The following is a 25,382-nucleotide window of genomic DNA, read 5'->3' on the forward strand; positions in this document are numbered from 1 at the left end:
CACCTTTACCTGGAAAGCCCTTCGCTGTGGGGCGGGCACCTTCAGACTGGCCCACAGGCTCGTCACCTGTATTTGTGAACGTACTGGGGTGTGGTCGTTTGTTAGCTTCCCAGGACGGGGACACGGCCCCCAAACACTAGACTCTGTGCTGCAGCCCCGTAAGGAGCATCAGACACAGTGGAGAAAGTCTAACTATGTTAATATTATTTTGTTTGGAAACCTTGAGAGTGTAAACATGAGCCAAACAAAAGTCCTACAGTGTAGTTTCCATCTGTTTCTGACTAATCCATGATCTGCTGGCTACCTGTAAAAGATTATTGTTACTTTTAGTTGGTTATTTTTTGTAAAGTGTGCTAGTTCTGGTACATTTTTACTTCTAGAAATCTCTTTCCCTGTGGAGACTCAATGGTTTGCATTATTGATGACCGAGAAGATGTCTGGAAGTTTGCCCCCAATCTGATCACCGTGAAGAAATACGTCTACTTCCAGGGCATAGGGGACATCAACGCCCCGTCTGGATCTCGGGAGTCACAGGCGAGAAGGAAAGGTGGGTGAGGATCTTCTGGGCGGCAAAGGAGTAGGTGACAGTGCTTCCCAGCTCTTTTGTGGCTGCTTTGTTTTTGATTCTTTGCATCTCAGGCCTGGTCGTGTTTATTTATAAAAACGAAAAGCATAATGTTTGGTTTCTGCCTTGGTTTTTTTTGTTTTTGTTTTTGTTTTTTAATAGTACTAACCTAAACATTTTCTCAGTTGAGTGAAGTTTAAAGAATTTGCTTAATTCATTGTGTCTGAATCCTGCCTGTTGTCCTGGTGTCTCTTAAAAGGCAAGCAGGACAGCGGGAATTTGGCCGTCGCAATCCTTGGAAAGAGCGAGCTGGGGGGCGTAGCAGTTCCAGCTTGGTGGTGGTTGGCGCTGTGCCCGGGCCCAGAGCATGCAGGGAGCCACATGGCTTAACCCGTTGGCCGAGCATGAAGCCAGAGTCTGAAGAAAATTTGAGGTTTTGGTGGAAAGTGTGTCTGATGATCTTTAGTGTGTAAACACTCCGTGTGAGGCCTGCAGTGAGTGCTGCAGTCAGTAAGAGCTGGAGGCCCAGGCCGGGGGCAGTGGGGCCTAAGGGAGACATACTTCTCAGGGCTGCCAGAGCAGGGCTGGGAGGCCGCCACTTGCAGCGTGGAAGCCTAGAGTGTTCTCTTCATTTCTAACCCATTGTAAAGACCAAGACAAAGTGACCATCTGTGGCCAGAAACCTAAAAATTTGCCTTTACAGCCAGACTTTGCCAAGCCCAGGTCTAGAGCACGATTAGAGCCAGACACGGGGGTGGGGAACCACCGTTGCTTTAACGAGAGCTTTCACGTTGGATGTTAAATAACAGTCACCCCTTTTCTTTTGTGCATACCTATAGTAAATCAGTCTCCGAAAGGGGCCGACATCCCAGAACAAGCTCCGTCCGTCAGGGAGACCGAGGAAGGACGGCAGGTTTCTGGGGTCGAGCAAAGTAATGGCCTCGGGAAGCCCACGAGGGAGCTCAACGGGGGTGCTTCTCCACGGGGGGACTGGCCCCTGCCTGGGCAGGAGGAGGAGAGAGGCAGCCGGCTCACTGCCCGTGGACCCTCGGCTGATGGCAAGGGCCCCCCAGCATGTGCTCAGCAGCATGATCGGACATTGCCGGAAAAGCGGTCAGCTCAGGGCCTGGCAGGCAGTGACCTGGACTTTGACCTTTCCAGCGACAGCGAGTCAGACGCCCAGTCGTCCTCCGATGGTGAAAGTGGGGAGAGGAGGAGCCTGGAACGGCCTCAGGGAGCACGAGACGCAGGGAAGGTGGCACAGCGGGGCGGCCCCCCGGGCCCAGGAGGGGAGAGGCCCACAGGAGCGAGTCCATGTGGAGAGCCTGCCCCAGGCTTGCATGCCGAAGCGCAGGAGGAGGGTGAGCGGGACGGCCTCTGCGGGCTGGGCGGTGGCTCTGCGGACAGGAAGGAGGCCGAGACCGAGTCCCAGAACAGCGAGCAGTCGGGCATCACGGCCGGCGAGTCCCTGGACCAGAGTGTGGAGGAGGAGGAGGAGGAGGGGGAGGACGGGGATCAGGACGACCACCTGGTCCACCTGGAGGGGATCCTTGCCCGAGTGCACTCCGACTACTATGCCAGGTACGACCGGTACCTGTGCGGGGACAGCCAGGAAGCCCCCGACATACGGAAGATCGTCCCGGAGCTCAAGAGCAGGGTGCTGGCGGATGTTGCCATAATATTTAGTGGGCTGCACCCGACAAACTTCCCCATCGAGAAGACGCGGGAGCACTACCATGCCACAGCCCTTGGAGCCAAGATCCTCACGCAGCTGGTGCTGGACCCGGACAACCCCGACAGGGCCACGCACCTGATCGCAGCAAGGGCAGGTACGTGCGCCACGCCGGCCTGCTTCCCGCCATCCTGCTGGGGGGGGGGGGGGCGGGGACAGAAGACCACCCCGTGGTGCTCCTGGGGCCGGGCCCATCTGCACTGGCCCTACGTGGCTGCTTGTTCCGTGGTGAGCTTTCAGAAGCCCTGTCCTGCATCAGTGCCTCGTATGCGTCCACTCGTGGTCATGTGTTGGTGTCGGAGTTGGTCTGCTCGCGTGCGTGTGTGCTGTCCGCAGGCGCTCCCAAGCCAGGGGGCAGCACCTCGTGTTTCCTGGCCCGGCTGCCGCTGCGTGCTCCATGTCGTCAGGCTCCTCTGCCTGGAGTGGGGAGTGGAGAAGGGGTTGGGGAGTTGATGATGGAGCCCAGTTACATGGTTGTCAGCACACACAGTTCAGGGGGGAGCGGGCGCCTAAGCCTCTGAGAAGACTGAGCACAAAGGTTCCAGCTGGAGCCACGTCCGTCCTAAGGAATTGAGGCTGAATGTCACTGTAGGAACGTGCAGTGAGCCCAGGGGCAAGGGGAGGGAGGCACCTGGCTCACTCCTGCCTGGGTGCCCAGCGCCCTTGTCCTCCCCTCCCCAATCCCAAAGTCACTGCTTGTTCACTTGGAGACGCGTGATGGCTGACAGTGCCTGGCCTCTGCCCCCGTGGTCACAGCACAGGGTGGTCCAAGCCTGCGGTGGGCAGGACAGGTGTCCTTGCCAACTACCGAAGAGCCTTTCCGAGGATGCAGACATGTGCGCCTCAGGGACGCACCCACATGTCCCCCCTGTCCTCCACTTGGCCCGCTTACACCCCAGCTGCTGTGGCCGTTGCCCTTCGGGGGGCTGCAGTAACAAGGTGACCTTGGTAGAGGGGGCCGGGTGGGGCTCTGAGCCCACGGCAGTGGCCGAGCCTTTGCCAGTGCCGAGCCCGTGGGTCCTGGGGAAGAGATGTCGGCCAGCTGGCTGCAGGTCACGGAGGCAGCGGGAGACTTCCCACAGAAACGGATGGGTGCCTGCTGGCTGGTGTGGTGGGGTCCATCAGATCCCTGCCCTCCCCGCGGGCCTGTCAGTGGGTCCAGTGAGACCCCACGGCAGGTCCCCGTTCTGTGGGGCGGGCCGGGGGCAGGCAGCACTGGTTGGACGGTGAAGTCCCGGATTCCAGAAACAGTTCGTGCCAGGCAGGGTTCAGGGCCCAAGTGAGTGATTCGAGGCCGCCACACGCCTGCAGGCCAGGCTGCACTGACTGAGGTGGTCTCCCTGCAGGCACAGAGAAGGTGCGCCAGGCCCAGGAGTGCGGGCAGCTGCATGTGGTCAACCCCGACTGGCTGTGGAGCTGCCTGGAGCGCTGGGACCGGGTAGAGGAGCAGCTCTTCCCGCTCAGGGATGACTACGGCAGAGCGCAGAGGTGAGCGCCACGCCTGCACCTGCCTCCCACTCCCCACCCTCAGCACGGGGCCCCGGCCGGAGGACACGAGCTTCCATCCCTGTGGTCCCTGCGGCCTCCGCGGCCACCCAGGCCAGGCCCTCCCCACTGGCACTCCCAGCCCTGCAGAGCACACACTCTAAAACGCCGTCACCATCTCGAAAAGGTAGTTGCTTTTTCTCCCAGCAACACCAGCAGGGAGGCTTAGCAGGGAGGCTCGGCTTGCCTGCACTTCCTTCCTGGCCTGGGAGCAGTGTCCTGAACGACGTTGAGCCTTCGTGGAGTCCCAGTGGCCAGGGCGACAATGACCAGAGTGAGGGGTGGTTGGGAGCCTGGTGGGGCAAGGTGGTTCTGTACGTTTGTCGGGGACGGTCTGTTCTGCTGAGACCAGCTTGAGAAAATGCTTCCTGTTCTTTGTCAGACTTTGGCTGTTGTGTTTCGGGGTAAAGTTCTGGAACAGGCGTCAGAGGGACGGTGATCGCAGACTCCATCTGAGGCCACAGGCAGGCCACGGGGCACGCACTCTTCTCGTCTTCATCTGGACGGGCCTTTGGCTGCATCTGGGCCTGAGCCTGTTCCAGCGCTTTCTCATGGCCCTTGTTCTGGTCCCGCAGGGAGGATGGCCCAGCAGCCTTTCCTGACAGGCAGGGTGCGCTTCCAACTGCCTTGTTCCACCCAACGCCCGTCCACCCCAGGGCCCAGCCTGGGCCAGAAGTTCGCATCTATGACGCCAACACGGGCAAGCTCATCCGGAAAGGTGCCGTGGGCCCCGGGCCCCCTGGCTCCCTGGCGGTCCACACGGAGCACTCCTCCTTCAGGTACATGGGCCTGGGAGCTGTCTTGCAGCAGCAGGGTGCCTCTGAGCGCCTTGGACTACCATGCTCACTGAGAGCTGACCAAAAGCGGTGCTGGTGGGACGTGGAGTTGGGGGTTTGCTGCATCCTGAGCTGGGGCCGGGCTTCCGCACTGAGGCATCGGGCCTTTGCATGTTCTGTCCTGTCCTGGTCTCTGACACCAGAACAGATAGGGCCGGGGTCTAGCCTGTGAGATGTCTTGCGTGTGCCAGACACGCTCTCACATTGGCTCAGGCTGTCTCCGACAAGCTGTTCCATCTACAGACCAGACCTGCACCCTGATAGCGGCCCACGTCCCCCCAGCAGGAAACCCCCTGTGCCAGTGCCCCCTGGTCTGTCCCTTCTGCAGTGTGGAAGGCGGCGGCGTAGGGTGGGAGGGCCAGAAGACAAGCCAGCTCTGGGCCTCCCCTGGCATCCCGTCCCACTTCCTTGCCCAGATCAGACCAAGGGAGGGGGTAGCAACAGGAACGTAAGGGAAAGAGCCCTTGCCGGGTCAGTTCTGCCTTCTCCCTTCTGAGCTCTAAAGAGGTGTAGACGTTGATTTCAGGACACGCTCTGTGTCCGTTCCCTTGTCCTGTATGTTGTGAGAGTTCATTTTTATTGCTGAAATGTTCTCTGAGATGGTGAGCTCACCCCAGTTTTGAGGTTCCTGCATTTGAAGGGAATCCATGGGTGTGCAGGATGGCGGGGCACTGCTCCGGGAGCCCTGAGGGACATGCTGATCTCCCAGCTCTGAGGCGTGAGGTGTTGGACCAGGCTGTGTGGGTGCAGGTCAGGGGAGCCACTCCTGTGAGGTCTGGGTTAGAGACAAGGTCACGGTTAGTGGAGATTCTAGAGGCGCTTCTGACAAAGTTCCTGTCGGGAGGCCGTCAGAGGGACTCTGGCCCCAGTGGGAGGCCCACATGGCAGCAGGAGGAACATGCAGCTCCAGAGCTGTTGGGGGTGGACAGCCGGCTTCTCAGGGCTCTCTGTGGCCGGGGCAGTGTGAGGGGAGACTCGCCGTACCCCGGCACCTGAGCTGTGGTCCAGATGGAGGCAGGTGTGAATAGAAGCTCCCAGGAGGGGAGAGCTGGGTGGGACAGCGCGACTTAATGTGGGTCGGCTGGTGAGCTGCTTACAGGTGGTGATCTCAGTGCTGACCGCCAGGGCCTGGGACTGAGCGCACTCATTCTGCTCGAGGAGTGTGCATGGTTCCACACCCCCTCAACCGGCTCTCCCCTTGGGAACGTGCCCCTGGAGTGTGACTATGGCACATGGCACGCCTTTATCAGACTAATCCTCCTGCCAAAGATGAATAACCAGAAAAGCTGTGGTTGGGAGGCACTCGGCTCAGCTTGTATGGAGCGAAGCCAAGCACATGGGCTCTGGGGACCGAGCGTGGGGTTGAAGGGGTCAGCACAGCTGGGATTTGGGTCCCAGAGAGAGGGGGACAGAGGCTTTCAAGTAGCAGCGTGGCTGTGCTCGATGAAGTAGGACAGGCAAAACAGGTGAAGGGTGGAGAATGTCAGCCGAGACTTGTCGCCGGTACAGAAAACAGAAGCATGTTCCAGAACCGGGAAGTCCCAATGTAAAGTTAACTGGGAGATGGCCAGTAGATACCATGCTGGAAGCAGCAGAGAAGAACGGGAGCGAGCCGCGGCCCCTGGGGCAGGTCAGGGTGTGGACTTAATCTCTGCAGACTGGCCAGAGCCAGGGAGAAACAAATCCTCAGATCCCGTAAGTTGTGACACAAGCTAAAGGAAAACGAGATAGGTCCCTCGCCGTCGGGACTCTTGATCTCTGGTTGTGAATTTGAGCTCCACGTTGAGTGTAGAGATTACTTAAAAACAAAGAATTAAACCAAAAACAAGAAGAAAGTGTATGTTTTATACGTGCAGTATGAGTGTATATCCTGGTCCGACAACCACTAATATTGATACTAATGTGAATGACCTACGATTAAAATACTCCTAAATGTTAAACAGTGTCACCTAACACGTGTACTTATGTAACAGGTCAATTTTACGTCTTAAATGTGAGTGTTTATACACAGCAGAAAAGCAAAAGCAGTTTGTTTTAATTGCCACAAGTACAACAGGGTCAGTAACCTTCGAATGTAATCGGATTGTCTGAGACAGACAGACTAGGCGTTTGATAGCGCTCGGGCCGTGGACAGAGATTAACATGGAGAGGCAGCAGCAGGTACCGTGTGGATGGTGCGCATGCACAGGAGGGGTGAGCAGGGCCCGGGTCTCCTGGCGGGATGTGAGCCGTGGAGAGAAGGGAGGGAGGCAAGAGGGTCCCAGCAGGCCAGGTGGCAGGGCGTCCACTTGAGAGGGGACTTCTTGGATGCTGGCAGGTGCACGGGGACAGCTGCCTCGCCGTGGCAGAGCCTGAGAACGCCCGCACAGCTGCGGACGGTACAGACCGGAGGGAGCAGAAACAAGGTGCCAAGCAGGCAGAGCTGGGTGCTCATGCGGTGGGCCTGCACGTCTCTCCTGCCGAGAGAGTTGCTTTGTGGAGCTGGTTGTATTATTTTTTTTTTTTTTGGAGCTGGTTGTATTATGAGCACAGGCAGCTCGGCCCCCTCAGTGGTGTCCTGGGCAGAGCCTCCGTGACCCTGACGCCAGGGGACGGGCTTGCAGAGACCCTGATGCATGTGTGGGAACACTGCCGGGCACCTCCTGAGTCCTGGCTCAGGGACATTTGCTCAAAGCAGGTGCTGACACCGTGTGTTTTGCGTTTGGGGGACAATGGTGGACACCGGGAAGAGGTGCAGGAAGGTGGACTTCTGCACCCTGTGCTGGAGCCTTTGGGGACGTGGGATGCTGCATTGCCTTTCTTCCTCACTTCATGGATCTCACTTCACAGGTGTTTATACAGTTGGGGGGAGGGGTCCCCTGATTTCTTGTCCTTCCACGTGGGCAGTGCTGTGGCCTGTACGTAGGTATCCCAAGCACCGGACTCAGCCAAGGTCGTGTGCTGTCCCTGCTCCCTGGGCCGATGGATGGTGGTCCCAGGTCCGGTTTAGGAGGAACACGGACTGTGGGACGGGGGTAAGGGGCTGCAGTGAATCTGCACGTACCGGGACAGACGGCCCAGCCACAAAGGTGAGCGTGTCTCCCGCCTTCCAGAAGTTGTCCCGCGGCAGACAGCCTTCCGTTCGTGCCTCTCCTCGTTGACTCCCGTGCTCATCGCCCAGACTGACCCAGGCAACTGAGCACTGAGAGCTGAGCAATATCCTGATTTATGACAGTGGGGGCGGGGGCTTCTATCACAAGGATCTGGAACTCCCTCCTCGAGGAGGCGCTGCACTGCTGTCCGGACGGTTGTGTGGTTCAGATTCTTGCCGCGGAGGACGTCGTGCAGGGAGTTACGGTCTGCGTCCGGGAAGGTGTGGAGGACTGGACAGGGTGCACGTTAAAAGCATGGATCACAAACCAGCACCTGCCTCGCAGCTTACAGTCCTCTTACGTCGTCAGAAGCCGTCCCGAGTCTGTGCTATGCTGATATTTCCGTGAGCGAGTCCTGGTTTTTAGAATCTGCTTTTCATCTTGTTGGAAATTAGATCACGAACCTTTTGAGTTAATTCTCTGAAGCATACAGAACAAGTGTCTGGAATGTTTAGAAGTGGGGTTCAGAGTTGGTTTGGGGACTGTTGAGGCTGGCTCACAGTAAGTGGCAGCGGGCCAGGGACTTCCAAGGTGTGGGAGAAGTAATGAAGTGTTGTCTGAAAACACTTGCAGATGGTAAGCTGAACTTGAATACAGTCGAGTGCCGCTGTTTCACATAGAACAGTAACCATCAGGCAACAGATAACTGCCTATTTGTTCTGAAAAGTGTGTAATTTTTGTGAACAGCGGCACTTCGGTTTGAGAGCACGGAAGAACCGTTCGGCCTCGTCTTCTGGGAGGAAAACGCACGCTGCGTGGCAGCTTATCTGGAGGTGGCTCTGGTGAAGTTTTCTTTCTTTAGCTTGGAGGTGTGATTTCCACCCCAGCGTTCACTCAACAGTGTAGGTGAGCAGCAGGATGGTGGCACCGTCGGTGGACGCGCGTCAGTCCCGTGCGTGCGCTGGTGGGAGCCTGTCGCCTTCACTGTGGTAACTGTATCTTTTTCCTCACTCGTGTGTAGGACACTGTATGTTGTAAAACCGATGAAAGAAACGACCCATTTCTACACGGGGGGCGGCCCCTGTCTTGGCACTAGTCCAGAACCCGGAGGCAAGAGGCCCAGGCAGGCCCGGGTCCCGCTCCCACAGGCGCTTGTGGAGAGGGAGAGGCCCCACGCCCTTCATCGTCGCGGCATAGAGCCAGGGCGTCCTTTCTGCGTCGAGCTAGAGCTCCCCGTTTCTTTGATTTCTCGCTGGACCCACACACGCCTGTGTCCTCCGTCCTCTGTCCACGCACAGCTACCCAGGCACCTACCGGTCCGCGTGCAGCGTCAGCCCTCAGAGATGCAAGCTGTCCACACTGCAAATCCTTGGAATCACAGGCTCGAGGCCTGCACCAGCTGCCCGCCCCTTCGAGGCTCTGGTCCCCTGTCCCTGTGTGTCGAGGGCTGCAGGAAGGAGAGCCCCAGGAGGGGTGGCTCCGCCCCGTTCTGAACCTGGAACCCCGCGCAGACCCTATTGTGACAGGGTGCACTGACACTGTTCTGTGTGCTTGGCTGGCCGAGGCCCTGAGATCTGTATGTGTCCTCCTTGGGTGGTTTTAGTTCTGGGCTGGGGTGCTGGCTCTCCTGGGGACTTGGGATCAGAGCTCCTTGGGGCTCTCCTGCTGTTGCTTGCATGTTGCCAGGTTCTGTCCACCTCGCCCGAGGCAGAGTCGAAGGGCTTCCACAGGCAGTGATCCCAGGACGTGCCTGGAGGGGAAGGTGAGAGGCCTGGTCGGGGAGTGGCGGGGAGGCGGGGGGGGGGGGGGGGGGGGGGGTTGAGCAGCCAGGACCACAGGGGCTCACCTCACAGTCAGTCTAAACTTATACCCCTGCAAGCACAGAGTCCAGAATTCTGAATTTCATTTTTTACCCGTCATTATAATGTGCTGTCAGTTGTAAACATTTTGGGGGGTTTTTTTCATTATTAAACTTTTTATTTGGGTGTCACTGTAGACCCACAGGCAGGTGTAGGAAGTAGGAGAGATCCCGTGTGCCCTCACCCTGGTTTGCCCATGGTAGTATCTTGCAAACCTGCAGCCCAGTCTCACCGCCAGGGTGTCGGGGACACAGAACCGCCACCACCCCTGGGGCCCTCCAATGCCCACCTCCCTTCCGCCCCCTCTGTAACCCCCCCAGCAACCGCTGACCCGGCTCCTCCCCGTCCTTCGGTCAGTCCAGGAGTGCCGTGCACACAGGCTCTTGCACTCAGCCCAAGACCAGCTGCACTGTTGCAGCATTGCTCACACGTGCTCACACATTCTCTCCTCCTGCGGCCGAGCAGCCTCCTGGGTGTATCCAGCCCCGGGCCCCCCAACAGAAGGCTGCTCCGAACCTTTGTGTCTGCGTCCATTTCTGCGGGACCGGTGCCCCAGGGGTGTACCTGTGGCGCTGTGTGCTGAGTGGGTGCGCGGCTTTCCTCTGGAGGAACAGCACCATTTCGCATTCCCGCCGGCAGTGCAGTCCTCCCTGCACCCCACCCGCGTTTGGAGTAGACACTGTTCTTGATGGTAGCCGCTCTGACGGGCGTGTGCGCCCCGCGGGGACACGCTGGCCCCTGAACATCCTCCCCCGTGAAGCGTGTGTGTGTCTTCGCCTGTTTTCCAACCGGATGGTTATGTGACTGCTGAGTTTAATGGTTGTTTGTGTATTTTAGGTATTATTTGTGAGCAGTGTGGCTGGAAGGTATTTTCTCTGTAGCTTTTCATCTTCACAGAGTTGGGCGAACCCAAAGTGTTTCATTTTGATGAATCAGGTTCTGTGTGTCAGTTTTCTTTTCATGAATTACGCATTTGGTGTCAAGTCTGTGAACTCTCTGTGTGGTCCGAGATCCTAAAGGTTTTCTCTTCTGTCTTATTCTCAAAGTTTCATAGCTTTTATGTTTTATATTGAAGGCCATGATCCATTCTGAGTTTTTGCACAAGGGGTGAGATCTTCGGCTGGGGGTCAGTCTTCCGCCCACACTGTCAGCTGAAAAGGCGTCTTCCGTCCGTTGCTTTGGTGCCCGTGTCAGGTGTGGAGGGACATCTGTCTGGGTCATTTCTGGGTTCCCACCTGCTCCCTTGATCCGCAGATGTTCTTGCTTTTCTTGATCTTAAGGTGGAAGCATTCCATTTTTTTTTTAAGTATGATGTTGGCTCTAGGTTCTCTGTAGATGCTCTTTACCAAGTTGGGAGAGTTCTCCCTCCTTCTTCCCAAGTTCCTGCGAGTTTTTATCCTGTATGGGTATTTAATTTTTTAGGTGCTTTATCTATAGTGATATGGTAAAATGGTTTCTCTTCTTTGGCCTGTCATTCGAATTACAGTTCTCTCGCTGCTTTCGAGACTTTTTTCCTGGTTTTGAATAATAAGTTTGATGAGGATGTGTCCTAATGTGGATTTAGGGGTTTATCCTTTTTGGATTCACTCAGCTTTTTGAGTCAGAAAGTTTAATGTCTTTTGCCAAATTTAGGACATTTCCAGCCCTTGTTCTTTGAGGACTTTTCCAGCTCTGCCATGTTTCTCCTCCTCCTCGGATCGGGGACGCGAACACTGGATGTTGTTGTCCTCTTGCGTGTTCTGAACAGTCTCTTTTCTCCCTATTGTTCAGACCGAGCAATTTCTACTACCCCTCAGGTTCACTGATTTTGTGGTTTCTGTTCCCTTCCTTGTGAAGTAGAGCCCATTCCCTGCGTCTTTAAAAATTGTGCCTGTCACAATGTTTTCAGTTCTCAAGCTTCTGCTCGGCTCTTCTTTGTGTCTTCTGCTTCTTTGCCGGGTTTTCTCACTTAACGTTTTGTGGGCCTGTAGTTCTTGTGGCAGCATCTTTTCCTGCGATGCGATAACATCCGTGTCAGGACTTCTATCATCTTTGCCATCTCAGAGGTGACGTTTATTCAGCTTGAGACCTTCCTGGTTCTTGGTAGGACGAGTGATTTTCGACTGAAGCCTGGACGGCTTCATATCACGTTGTGAGCATCGGGACCTTATTCAGACCTTGTGCCTGGCTGTCTCTGCCCGGCTGTGCGCCAGCAACCCAGGTGGATGCACTGCCTCACCTGTGCCCAGCGGGAAGTCCAGGTGTGCACCGGCCTCGTTTGGCACCTGCTGGCATCGGGACCTTATTCAGACCTTGTGCCTGGCTGTCTCTGCCCGGCTGTGCGCCAGCAGCCCAGGTGGATGCACTGCCTCACCTGTGCCCAGCGGGAAGTCCAGGTGTGCACCGGCCTCGTTTGGCACCTGCTGCATGGGGGTGGTCATTGCTGCCGCCAGGCCATGGGGGCTCCGGCTGTCCCCGGGGGTCACTGCTGTTACCACTGGGAGAAGATGAACATCTGACCCTGACACCTCCCAGCCTGGACTGGGGGCTTTGTTACCGGCAGGGTAGGGTGCTTGTCCAGGCTCCTGCCTACGTTGGTCTCCATGGACACGGCATGGTGGTGGGGTGCTTGTTACAGGCTGGCTGGGAGGAAGGGCCTTGGCTCCCCACTCAGCCTTCCCGGAGACTGCTGGTGGGGACACAGCTTGTGGTGGTGGCCTGCAGTAGAGCAGTGCCTCTCTCAGGCGTTCCTGTCCTACAAGGCAGCCTCTCTTTGAGCTTCCGCTGCGGAGAGCAGCCTGTTCTTGGGGCTCTGTGTCTGCCTTTTGGTGTTTCGTGTCGCCCGCTCCTGGTCCTCCTCCTCCGTCCGTCCTCTGTGGTCCCCTAGAGGCCCAGGTCTAGGGTTGAGCTCCCAGGAGGGTGGCAGAGGCCCACCTGCCTGCCTGGGACTGAAGGTCAGCTTGCAGCTCAGAATAGCAGTGAATCCCTCTGTGTTTTATTTTCTCTTTGCACTTGTCGTCCCGTTTGGGGGGAGCTGTGCGAGCAGCATGGTGTCAGGAACAGGGAGCTCTTGTCCTGGGGGTTTCGTCCCCCAGAGCTGACCATGTCAGACATAGGAACTGAGCTGTCTGGGAGACACTCATTCACGCGTTTCAGAGTAACAGGAAGCCATTGCGTGTTAACACAGTATCGCGTTTTTAACAAGGTAGCTATTTGCCAACGGATAAGAAGCATAACGAAAAGAGCGGCTTGTTTGCATTTTTGTGGCTCTGGCTAAGGACGGTGCTTGCCCTCTGCCTCTGTGCCCACCTGCTGGGAGCTGCCCTTTGGTGGAAACACAGGACCAAGCTCTGCCGCCTCCGGTGTGGGGTGTTGTTGGCGAAGGGAGACTCGGGGGCCCTTGGTTTGGTGGCCAATCCAGTGCCCTGTGAGATGAAGAGAATCATGCCTTTTCGAGGGCCAGCGCCCATGCAGATGCGGCTTGGCCGGCCCACGCACCCTGACCAGCGGCCCCTTGGGGCGGTGGGGGGGGGGGGGGGGTCACCCGCCTGCACATTTCAGGTTTTGGTTAAAGCTGAAACCAGTTTTCTGAGGGGAGACTGTAATGTACTTGTTTTTAAGATACTTTGCTGTCTTCCCGAGTTGGGGCCGCCGGTCAGTGGGGGGGGGCGGTGTCCTGGTGCCAAGGCGGGGAGCTGTGTGGACACACTGGTGAGGTGTGTGCTCTGACGTTTGAGGAAGAAGAGGGCGGCGCAGTGTGGTGGCGCTTTATGTTCATCGGGGAGAAGTCTCACTTCCTAGCATAGCTGCTTCTCTTCACTTACGGGGTTTGGATGTAGCACCCCTGTTTTTCCTCAGAATCATGAGGTCTTACTGTATCAGCATCTCAGGGAGGGAGCATGTGACTGGCAGTGGCCATGGGGCCTGAGGTGTCCTCGTGCAGGCTCCGACCCCAGTGAGCAGCCCCTAGAAGCAGCCACTTGGGGCGGACCCGCCAGCCATGCATGAGCCCCTCATCTCTCAGGGTCGTGACATGCGAGAGCATGTGCTTGGGTCTGACGCGGAGACAGACGTGAGCGTGGAAGGTGCTGGGAGAAACTACCCGGCCAGCCTGGGGTGGGCCCCAGGGAAGAGCACTGCCGCAGCACTCGCTGTTTTTTTGTGTTAATATTTGACCGTCTAACAGAACTGTGCACTCGTCGTCCCGAATTGCCTCCCCTGCCCTTCGGTGGACGGCTGACTTCAGCCCCGTGCACCTGCTTCCTAGCGCCGCACATTCTTTCGGTTCCAGAGAATATGGATAGAAACAGTTTGTTGCCTTTGTCGTTTTAAGAGTCTTATGACTTGCATGACTGTATTTGAGAATAAATAACATTTCCTGCTGTTTCTAGGAAATTGTTCAGTAGCTCTTCACATGTTGCCCTTTGTTCTAAAATGAGGGAACCAAATGCAGTGGTGTTGTGTTGGCACAAGAAGGTAGGTGTTGGCTTCCAGCCCGAGGGGGCGTCACTCGGATTTGGGGAGTCAGCTCTGAGAAAGCATAAGTAGGCGCTGTTGAGAGACACGGTGGGTTTTCGTGACTAAAATGCTCTCTGTTTGTATGTATTTATGTACCTGCTCCAAGAGCCAGGAGTCCTTCAAAGTGCCGTTCCTCACGTGGGACCTGTGACATTCATTTCAGAGTGGTTCAGCCGCCGCGGCAGATGCTTGCTCAAGAGCTGCCAGATAACCGACCCGGAGAGCAGCCCGGCCCCAGTGGACGGAAGCGACAGCCCAGCATGTCAGAGACAATGCCACTGTACACGCTCTGTAAGGAGGACTTAGAGAGTATGGACAAAGAGGTGAGGCCCGCGGGCGCCAGCGCGCCAGGGGCAGGCGCGGACCGCGCTCACGCACCACCCTTGGTTTCCCAGGGACGCTTCCACTGAGAGATGTGCAGCGGCCTTGAGTGACGCGTCGGGGCATCGGCAACACTGGAAAGCCCGGCTGCGACCCACCGGTGGGGCCGACGGGCGAGTGCTCGCCCCCGTCGTTGACGAGGGCCCGGCCTCGGGTGGGTGGGGCTGCTGGTGGCCTGCACGGCCCAGCGGGAGACCCTCGATGACCGCCTGCCTGGGTCACGGCCGGCAGTTTATTGTAGGATCTTACCGTTACACCACTAAATAGATTTAGGCCACATCGCTGGGGTTTTTGTTTTTTTAAATGCTTAGTTGTGGGAATAAGGATAATAGGGCCTGAGCCTGTTTTGAATCGGAGACTAAATACGGTGGGGATTTTTCTTTCGGAACCAAACAGCACTGAGCTGCAGATAATTTTGTAAGTCTGTTGTCTGTCTCCTGGGTCGTCTTCGGAAATGACCGACGCTCGCATGTCAGCCCATCCTGAGTCCTGTCAGCCCCCGGGCCCTGTGGCCCTCATGCCCTGCCCTAGGCCAGCGCCCTTGAGAGGGCCCCACCTGCCTGTGGGGGTCTCCGTTTACTTGTAGGTGGTTGTGCAGCTTCTGTGCAGAAAACCACATCACGCATCCGAGTGCACGTGGCCCCTTCTTGGCACACTCCCAGCCGGCCCCTCGGCGGCCTCACTCTGCTCCAGCACCACGCCACGCTCTGTGTTCATGGCGACCACTGGGAAGATGCATACCCAGCAAAACGATTCTTAGTTTATTTTCAGTCGCAGCAGGAAAATGTTACACTTAGCACAAAATCTCACCAGCATCTCAGGTTATCATCTTCAGATGCTGGTTTACCTGATGACGGTTACACCGTGTTTGCAGATGTGCTGAATTCCTCTCTCTGCCATTTTTTTGAACATTAGCTGGTATATGTGCTGTTTTTTGTTTCATAAAAATGCCTTCTCCAAAAAAATTTCCTCAGTGCTATTGTATATCTCTAAGGGAGTTGCCGACCCCGCAGGGGCCCTCGGGGTGGGGCCGCCGGCACCTGTCTCCCCCGTCCTCCTGGCCGCCCGGCGACGCTCCAGTCCTGGGAGGCAACGCTGATTGCGGCACTCACTCCATATCAGAGGGGTGGGAATCTTACCGTCACTCTGAGAAATAAAAATTAGCCTTCAAGCCTTACGTCTGGCTCCTCAGCAACAGGAGGTGTGGAGGGCGAGAGCAGTCTTGGACTTCGGACCGGCAAGCACTGGGCTGTGCTGTAAGTGGGGCGAGAACAGAGGTTCAGTCCCATGCACCCCGCCAGGGAGACCACAGCTGCGTTTGGGCACAGACGCTGGGCGCCCTGCCCAGTGGCAGCCAGAGCCGAGCCTCCACCCCTGCTCCTCTGACTGGATTCCCAGTTCTTGGGAAGCACGGTGGGCCACAGACTGCACGGTTTAGAAATCAGAAGCTGAGAAGCAGGGAGACGAAGGTGCACAGCCCAGCCCATGTACGACGGGGTCCCTCTTGTCTGCGGTTCCATCCGGAGCAGAAAAGGTCCCCAAGAGCCACAGCAAGCAGCCGCGACTGGAGGGACAGTCCTGGGCCCCTGGCTGCTACGTGTGGTCAGCGGGTGGTGCAGTGGCCGCAGGTGGTCTCAGAGCAGCTTCATGCCAGGTCACATGGGGACGTCCTGAACCGAGTGTGCCCCCGACAGGAGGGACACCCAGGTGTCAGAAGATGCTGTCGCCACCCGTGTCCCCTTCTGAAACACCCAGACGCCCAGAAAGGGTCTTTAAAGCACCGTTGTCCAGGTGGCGGGAGATGCACATCGGCCTCACGGAGTGCTGCTAGAAAGCAGACACGTGTCCTCAGCGGACACTGGTCTTGGGCCCTTGCTCTGTGAGTTTGAGGAAGTGACACTCGGTCCTGCGTCCGCTTCGCTGAGTCTCACGCAGCGTGCCGTACTCACCTCACACAGCTCTGGATCAGGAGGAGAGCAGATACTGTGAGATGAAGACCTGTGTGACGATCGTGTTTCACAGGCAGGTTTCTGAGAGCACCCCAGTCTGCGAGGCAGTGACCCTGAGGTCTTTCGTTAGAGTAGAAGGGAGGGTGAGGCTTGTAGGAAATCCTGAAACCTCTGGAGAGAATCCCAGGAAGCTTCCTAAAAACTGGAGTGGGTTGATAGAAAGGGGTCATGTTTCTACCAGCAACATGTTGGACTGGTTTTATTTTCTAGCAGCCCTCGTTCTTTTGAGATAATTCAGGGTGGATTGCTTTTCCAGAGTTGTCCTGGTTTCTGTAGAAATTTGTACACATTGGTGAACTGACTTAGGTGGCCTGCTTTTTGTGTTTTTTTCTTGGATTTATCAAGAACGTCGACTGAATAACAAAATGTCTTGTATGAGCTCTTTCAGTGATCTGTCTGACAAAAACATTTGTTTTAAATACAGTTAGGTTCTGGGAATTGTGAGATCTGCCACAGGCCCCCTGGCTTAATTCTGTACACATATTAGGCAGTTCTCTTACTTGGTTCAGTAGATGGAGGGTCCTGGGAAATAGGATCGAGAAATGTGAGATTACTCACCTTTGTCATATCAGGAGGTCCCCATACCATCCTGGGCCCTGTCCCGATTCCCCCCTGTGCTCGCTCACCTGTGCAGTCACTCCATGCCTTCTGTAGTTGTATTGACTCCGCCCGAGGCAGCTGCCCCGCCGGGCTTCAGTCCACACCGACGGGCGCTCCGCAGCCAGGGTGTTCCGCAGTGTGTCTGTCAGAGGCCCTGTGTCTGGAACCGGACACCTCGCCCAGCCCCCAGCAGGCGCGGTCCCCTTCGTTTCTGTCCCTCCTTTGTCCTGCTGCCAGAGTTCTCTGTAAACGCAGCTCAACTCAAGTCCCTGGAGGCGCGTCTCACTGGTGACGAGGTACTCTGGGTGCTGCAGGGCCTGCCCCTGGCCTGTCAGTCCTTGTCATGCACCAGGCATTGTGCCGGCATCTCAGACCATCCTTGCGAACCACGGTCTGAGACAGAACCTTCTGTGGACTGTTTTCAAAGAGTTCTAACGCCACCGTGGCCTCCCTCATCCAGGGGTTCACTTGCTGCAGGCTCGGGGTACCTGCAGCAGGCCGTGCTCCAGAGGCTGGGGGTCCTCCTCCAGACGTGTGGTCAGGTGGTCAGTAGCGGCCTGACGTTCTTCGCCCCTTTCGTGTCTCCACTGGAGGAGGAAGGTGGGAGCAGCGAGGTGAGAGGAGGTGGCGATGCTCTGAGAGAGACCACGTTCACACGCATCTCACCAGCAACGTGTCGCTGTGACGTTCTGTTCCACCACTAGTTACTGGTGACCTTTCCCTGTTGGCTCAGCTTTATCCTAGACACGTATGTCTAGGGTTCAGGCATCCCCTGGGGTCCTGCAGCATACCCCGTGCATAGGGAGGGACTGCTGCATACGCTGTCTAGTGTGATTATTTTTTCTGTTTTTAGTCATGTTGGTACCAATTTGCTTTGTGTCTTGTGGTTCACACAAAGCAGAGCTTTTTGCCAAGACTCCATGACCGCGGTCACCCTTTGCTGTGGTTCAGACACAGGTGGTCACACCGTGGGCAGTTTGAGCACAGTGGCGGGTTCTGTCATGCATGAGACGGCGAGCCTCATTTCGTAGCGTGGATGCTTTGGTTTTGTTGAACTTGTAGGTTTGCTTCTGAAGAGTAAGCACCACCTGTAAGCATAGTGAGCTCCGGCCGCCTGCTGCTTGTATACAGTGATACCTTTCCTGAGAGGAGGTGGGGCCTCCGTCATGGGTGTGCTGTTGTCTGGAGAGTTATGGTGCCACATGAGCTGACCAGAGTGTCCACGCGCACGGTTTCATCCATTTATTTGGCTCTTGGAGGATTCACGATGCTGGGGAGCTGCCCGGGGTGATTTCGGCCTGGTGCCACACGCCACCACTTTTTCCCTTTTGCTTCGAAGCTGCACTCGGTGTGGGACTCGTGCATCAGGAAAATCTTCACAGAGTAGCTTTTCCCACCCCTGATGGCCGGTCTGCCCCATCTGGCAGCAAATGCTGTTTTGCAGTTATATTCGGAATAAAACAGGCACATTTTCTATTGGCTTCAAAATGTTGGGACGAAGCAAGTTTATTCCAGAAGCTACCATGGACCCCAGCTTTGGGGGGTGGTGGGGGCCCACGCAGGTGTGTCTGCGACACTGTTCTAGTTTGTGTTCCTGGGTCAGGATTGTTACTGTTGTTAACACGTTCATAATGCTTTGCCCAGATTATGATCCTTAGAATTAATGGAGTCTTCGACCCTGTGTGTGATTTTTCACAAGGTGTCACTTCTCAGAGGTTGTATGTTTTATTGTAGTGTGGTGTTCTCATGGATCAGGTTTATTCATGTGTGTTTACATTTTAGGCAGACACACAAGAAAAGTACAGAATGGAATTCTCACTGTGTGTGTTCAGAGGCCGATGAGCAGTTTTTGTGGTGGGATGTGGGGGTTGTGGCTCCAAAACAAAGGTTCCACCCTTCAAGTTAAAACATGCAACAGTCTGTTCTGAAAGTGAAAGGTCTAATATGTTAAAACAGAAGATTTGCTTAGAGTCAGGTCAGTAGGTGAAGTGTTAGCCATAAATAATGAAGAGAACCAGCGAATGATGCTACTCACACACACTGAAGAAGTGCAGGGAAGGATCATGGTTTGGAGGAAGAGCAAACCATCGCTGACCACCCCCCACCCCCCCGTGCTGGCCCAGGTGTGTAACCCCCGCCACAGCCTCCCCCAGCCTCCCCTGTACCTGCAGCTCAAGTCCATGGAACAGAGAAAGGAGGGCCCCACTCAGTCCGTAGAGCAGGCAGTTCTTGATCAGGGTCATGAGTCCGAGCCCCATGTTGGGCCTAGAGCTTACTTTAAGGGGAAAAAAAATTGAAATTTCAGAAAGCGAGAAGGAGCAAAGAGGTTCCTGAAAGCCAGCATGGGTGCAGCAGGGAAGAGCAAGCATGGTAGTGGGTGTTCTGGCATTTTTCCTCCTGTGTCCCCAGCTCTTGCCCCGATTTGGAGGCAGGGGCATCTCTGCCCCGGCTCTGTTCTAGGGCAGGCACCAAACGCAGAGGGTCTGGGGACAGGAGATCTGTGGCCCAGAGAGTATGGAGGCACCTTCCTCTACCTGTTTCCCCATGGGTAGCCCCAGCCACACCATACTGTGCAACAGCTCAGGGGCTGAGGGGAGCACCCCAATTCTGTGTAGGCGCTGACTGAGCCGCAGGCTCACCTCCCTGTGAGATCCAAAGAGGCCATGGAACAGCATCACAAAAGCATAAAATTCATGTCGCAGTCCACAGAAGGAGGCAGAACTCTGTATCTTACCCGCCCTCACCAGGCTGGTCGCCTGCTAACACAGACGCGTGTTCTCCAGAGACTCCAAGAGGATGGCCTGTTGGAGCTGTCCAGGCCCAGTCTGAGTGAGCGGCAGCAGACGCCCACCCCAGCCAGCCCGGACGTCGGGGTTCTGAGACCAGCACTTGCAGAGCAGCTCGGCGCCGTGCTCCCTGGGCAGAGGCGCGCAGCCTTGAAGGGAATGCACGTGATGAAGAACAAGCAACGGGAATTTCAGAACTGAGAAAGGCACATGCTAAGCAAAGTCCCTGACGCTCTCCAGACACTCCCCTGATCGAGTGGAGGCGAAGAGGAAAGAGCTCGCGAACAGGGCTGCCGACACCACCCTGAAGACAAGCTGGAAAACAGATCGGGGGCTGTGGTCAGAGCATCGGGGACGCCCGGTCACCATCAGAGCCATCACGTGCGCGTCAGAATTCCCAAGACGGGGAGGACATCGGTGTGGCACAGCTACTTGGCGGATGGATGGCTGAAAACCCCCAGAGCTTGGTCGAAGGCATAAATTTACTGGTTTCTGATGCTACAGACCAGTCTGGCCAGTTGCAGAGTTTCATAAAGCAGAGTGACGTCGTCCGTGTTCTGTGTCTTCTCTTGGCCCCACAGCAGGCTGTGTGGAGAAGGCTTGCATTTGAGGAGGGCCCTGCGGAGTGCTGGGAGCCCTTGTGTGTGTGCTCGGAGAGGATGCCTCCCAGTCAGGGTTGCAGGGACAGGGCACATGGCAGGACTCGGTGTTCATTGGCAGCCACACACACGGAAGAGATGGCTGGGGATCGTTGAGAGAGTTACTTGAGGCTAGGTCACAGAAGTCTCTAATCCTAGGCGTCATGTGCACATTTTATGAGCAGTAAGCGCTTGCAAAGGTTTAATTGCTTGTTTTCATGGCAGCCTGAATGTTTTCCTTTTTTCTTCAGCCCTTTCAGCGGTCAGGCTTGCCGTGCAATCTCTATATGTGTCCAGCCTGAGCAGCCTCGTGGTCACGCCAAACGGGCTTTCTTCCTTGGAATGGAATCAGGCCCGGACATTGGGCAGGGATGCCTCCGTAACTTTGCCAAGTGACCCTTCTGTTCACACGCTTCTGTTTGGAGCAGGTACTCATGGACCAACAGATACATTTGTGACATTCAGGGATTTACATGGGTTAGCAGGCTTCCCAAAGTTATTTCACCAAATTCTCACCGTGAGAATTCTTGTGTCTTAGCACGGTGTTGTGTTGCATCAGGAAGCAGGCAGCTCCGTAAACAGGGTCATGAACTTTCTAGATGTCGTGAGACGACTAACATACATTAACCTTTAGAAAAATCACTTGAGATTGAAGATAATTTGTGGAAAACAGCATTTTAATAGTAGGAGAGTGAAATGGGGAAACATGTCCTAATTTATTTCTCGTTTCCTGGAGTGTCTGTCCTGCAGGCTCGGCCAGGTCAGTCCGTGCAGGGGGCCACAGCCGAAGGAACTGTGGCAAGCCCGCCGATGGCCTGAAGCCACGGCCACCAATGTTGCCCGGGCGTCTTCTTGCTGCCTGCAGGCTCCCAGGGCGCTGCGGCAGAGGGAATGGCAGGCTTTTTCTTGGCCTTGTCTGTTTCGAGTTTACAGGTCCAGGTGGACTTGGGCAGCTCCGCTTCGGTCCCCTTTTTTCTGCGTCCTCCTTGGAGAAAGTAATCTCTAATGTGTCTAGACACATTTCCAGTTTTATCAAGAGAGAAGGTCGCCTGTTAGAGGGAGTGACTGGAAGTTTGCTTTTCCAGCCCGGGACGTGTTTCTGTTCCCTCTCTCACGACTCTCCGCTTGGCTGCCTTACTTCTCTGCAGACAGAGGCCGTGAGGAGTCCGTAATCCCCATGGTCCTGTGTCTTCCAAGTGAGGGATGGGAATGTTTTCCAGTGCATTCAGTGTGATCCGTGTTGGCCCTTGGAGAATTCAGTAGTTAATTCAGTATAAAATGAATTTTGTTCTTCTCTTCACATACTTGCTTTTAGATTTTTCCTTAAGATTCTAAAGTTTTTACCCTAGCATCTTTTTAAATAGTATTTATGAAATAACTAGTTCATTACACATTACTCTTTTTCAAAAAGCCCAGTTACCTCTGTGTAAAAGAAAGCCCTGGAAAAATGTCTTTTGTTCTGAAACAGATCCTTTTATATGAGAAAAGCAGAATGAGGAAGAGCAAGTTTAAGCATAATTTAGATACGGCCAGATTTTAATGTGTATCCACGATTTTAGTTGGGCCGTGCACAGTGTCTTTCTGAATCTTCCAATCAGCTGGCAGAGTGAACACACACTTGGGTTAGCTGTCCGCCGACTCAAGAAGCGACCGGGCTCCTACTCGGAGACAGCACCAACACTTTCGGGTCACTTCACGGTCTCCGAGAGGCTGTGATTGTGTACTTTGGTGGTCACGTTTAAAATAACTGATTTTTTAAATTCTTTTTTTTTTCTCTTGAAAAGGTATGATGCAGAGTTAAAGGCCTGAAGTATTTTCAAAGGAAAATTTAATAGAATATTCTAATAGGAGATTTGCTCATCAACATAGAGTAAATACAACCAATTGAACATAATGGTGAAGTGTGAATGCGCTAACTTCTTAGAATTAACTCCATGCTTTCTATTAAATGCATTTAGCTTAGGAGCAAACCCTGTGTGTAAAAACTTTATAGTGACATGATGATTATTGCTTTATTGACGTAGCTCTCGCCGTTTCCATATTCTCACTGAGGTCAGTGTGGGAGCGACTGATAGTATCGGGTGGACGCTGCTCTGGATTAGGACCTCCTCTTAATCCATCAGAGCCCTCGTGGTCCATGCGGAGAAGCTCACAGGCCCTGTGGGGGTGCCTGATGCCGGGAGGCGAGGAGTGAGCGGCCCTGTCCCTGAATGCGCTGAGGGGCTGGTGGGGCGGGGCCCGGAGGGCATGCACTTGGCCCATTGTAGGGAGGGGCTGCAGCCGGCCAGCCTTGCCGGGAGCTTCCTTAGGGGGCACGACCCAGTTGTCCATGGGGAAAAGTCCGTTTTTGTGAGTTAAGTACATCTGACTGCCTTTCTTCCTTTCTGTGTTTTCTGGAATAAGCTGAAAACCTGGTCTTTCTGAATTAATGGATTTTCTAAATTTAACATTTAAGTAGCCATAATATCCCTGTAGTTCCAAGTTCAAAACGCCTGAAAGCCGCTGTGAGCAGGGTTCCCACAGAGAGCTTTCACCTTGGCTGCAGCCGGCCCGGCGTCCCTGCAGAGCACGGCCTGGCAGTTGGGAAAACGGTGCCCTCACACCCGGTGGCTCTTGTCTTAAGTCCGTGTTGGGAAGTGGGTTGACAGACGCATCCATTCTCGCCCAGATATGTGGGGGTCACAGCAAGCAGCTCTGACACCGCCAGCCTCCACACTCCCCCTCGTCAGACGCCAGTCGCACGTGGGGGGTGCGGGCTTGTCACGCCTACGGGTGACCAACCAGCTGAGGCTCGGGGTTCCCACAGCCTGCTCCTGGCGTATTCCATCCTTTGCTAGAGCTGCTCCTGCGCTACGTTTAGCGGCTTATTACGTAACGAAGAGCATGACAGACGCAGATGAACAGGCGAAGAGCCACACAGGGTGCGGTGCGCAGGGTCCCGAGCGTAGGGGCTGCCGTCCCCGTGGAGCTGGGGTGGGCCGCCTGCCAGGATGCGGAAGCTCCCCGAGGCCTGGAGGGTGGGGGTGGGGCTGCAGGCTCCAGGCTTCGCTCTGGCCGGTCTCCGGTGACCAGACCCGCCCAGAGCCCACCTAGAGTCGCCTCATTAGAAAAAGAGATGCTGCTGTCCATCTGGAAAGTGCAAGGGGCTCAGGAGCTCCATGTCAGGACAGAGGGACAGAGACCAATAAATACATCTCTTACTATTTTACACATCAGTTAACCTTGTTACGTAATCATCCACTTTGAGGTCCTAAAGACGTAATTATGTTGACTTAGAGGATTTTTGACATCGTTGTTTCCTTTTTCTGTATACATATTTTGAGGGGGAAAAACACCTTCAGTTCTGAAGTGTGGTCCCTAGGACTCAAGCGATGCACTTGTTAGGGTGGTCATCTTTGTGTTCCACTTTGCGCCTTTTTTAATAAGTTGATGTTAACGTCCTGAAACGTGTTGGCACTTCTCAGGCGTGCGTACATTTGGGGAAGTTACAGAGGCCTTGAAGCCGAGCTTCTGAGCCTGGGAGTTACCTCTGTGAACGTCTGCCCTCCGGGCTTGGCCACCCTGACCACACACGCCCCTAGGAAGGGCTGGCTCTGCTGCCCTGCACTGCGGGGCCCCCAGCCCACCCACCGATGGGGGCCCCACAGTGTTTCTGTCACATGTTAAGTTAGAACAAAGAAAGATCCCAATTTCAGTTGTGCCGGCAGAGAAAACAAGCAGTGTTCCAAAAATGTCGTTGGAGGTGCTCAGAAATCCAAAGCCGTTGACAGGACAGTTCTGTCCTGGTGCAGTGGGTCACCTCCCGTTCCTTATTTTCTCCTTTCCACCTGATCTCTTCTGGTATCCAGTGTCTTTGTGAGAGGACCAGGGAGAATTTGAGAGAGAGGCATGGAGACCAAGGTCAGACAGGTGGAAGGCCAACCCTCACCCCATCTTCTGTCTCCAGGCCCACCCCAAATCTGACGGAACAGCTCCTTCTGACTGAACAGGTGTTAGGAGGCAGCTTTCATCCCCCTTGGCCTGGGCAGCCCGGCCTAGCTGTGCTGGTGGGAGAGCCATGGGAGCCTCCCCTGGCGGGCGTCCCTGGGGACCCGGCGTCCGGAAGCAGATCTGCCCCGAGCTATAGGGGAGCGGTGAGGGCTGATTCTAGGGCCCTTGCCTATGAGTTCCCATCACCCTCACTTGGCATGTCTGTGAATGGTTCGGCCTGGGACCTGTGGGAGAGAACAGGTGCCCCCGGGCACAGCTGGGGACCCCACCGGCAGCAGCTGCCCCCACCCCAAGACTCCAGAGCGCTTCCTGGAAGGCAGTCGTTCTGTGTGGCTCATTGATCATGAGCATTTGAACAGAATCCTCTGATTCTGTTCACTGTAAAGTTCATTCGCGCACTAGCGAGAAAACCCCTGTTAGAATCATGCCGCCAAGAGATGACTCCCCGGGTGTCCCCATGACCTGCACCAGGGTCACACGTGGGGTCCTGGGATCCCAGGAGGGGTGGCCTGGGCCTTCCCAGCTTTCCCTCGCCCTCCTCATGCACCTGCTCGGTGCCCCTTGGTGCAGTGCGTCTGCAGACCCAGGGACTTGGCCCAGCGTGGGGCTGGACGTGCACCCCATCCACCAAAAGCGTGTGCGTGTGGCTGGGTGTGGGCGGGGGCCACGGGACGTGGGATGGGAGGTGGATGTGTTCCCACACTGACTCTCGTCCTCTGCCAGGTGGATGACATCCTAGGAGAGGGCAGTGACGACAGCGACAGCGAGAAGAAGAGGCCCCCACCCCGGGAGCCCCAGGCCACGCCGGAGGCCACACTGGAGGCCACACCATGCAGCGGGAGGACCACCGCAGGCAGCCGGGGGCCCAGGTGA

At 55.7% G+C, this 25,382-nt stretch overlaps 1 protein-coding gene across 4 annotated transcripts in view; it reads left to right on the forward strand.

Annotated features, from left to right (window-relative positions):
• CTDP1 (CTD phosphatase subunit 1) overlaps positions 1–25,382 on the forward strand; it is a 55,187-nt gene that overhangs the window by 21,056 nt on the left and 8,749 nt on the right. For 3 of the 4 annotated variants that reach the window (XR_003521210.2, XM_027600789.2, XM_027600791.2), the window contains exons 7-12: positions 381–547; positions 1,405–2,394; positions 3,644–3,785; positions 4,418–4,621; positions 14,269–14,428; positions 25,233–25,378. Coding sequence is in view for 3 of the 4 variants with exons in the window: in XM_027600789.2 (XP_027456590.2) it covers positions 381–547; positions 1,405–2,394; positions 3,644–3,785; positions 4,418–4,621; positions 14,269–14,428; positions 25,233–25,378 (1,809 nt within the window). In the remaining variant the exon portion in view is untranslated. Of the gene's footprint in view, positions 1–380; positions 548–1,404; positions 2,395–3,643; positions 3,786–4,417; positions 4,622–14,268; positions 14,429–25,232; positions 25,379–25,382 lie in introns of those variants that run through there. The other variant, XM_027600790.2, reaches the window with a different exon arrangement.

Source organism: Zalophus californianus, chromosome 14, assembly GCF_009762305.2.
Source record: "Zalophus californianus isolate mZalCal1 chromosome 14, mZalCal1.pri.v2, whole genome shotgun sequence".
NCBI lineage: Eukaryota > Metazoa > Chordata > Mammalia > Carnivora > Otariidae > Zalophus > Zalophus californianus.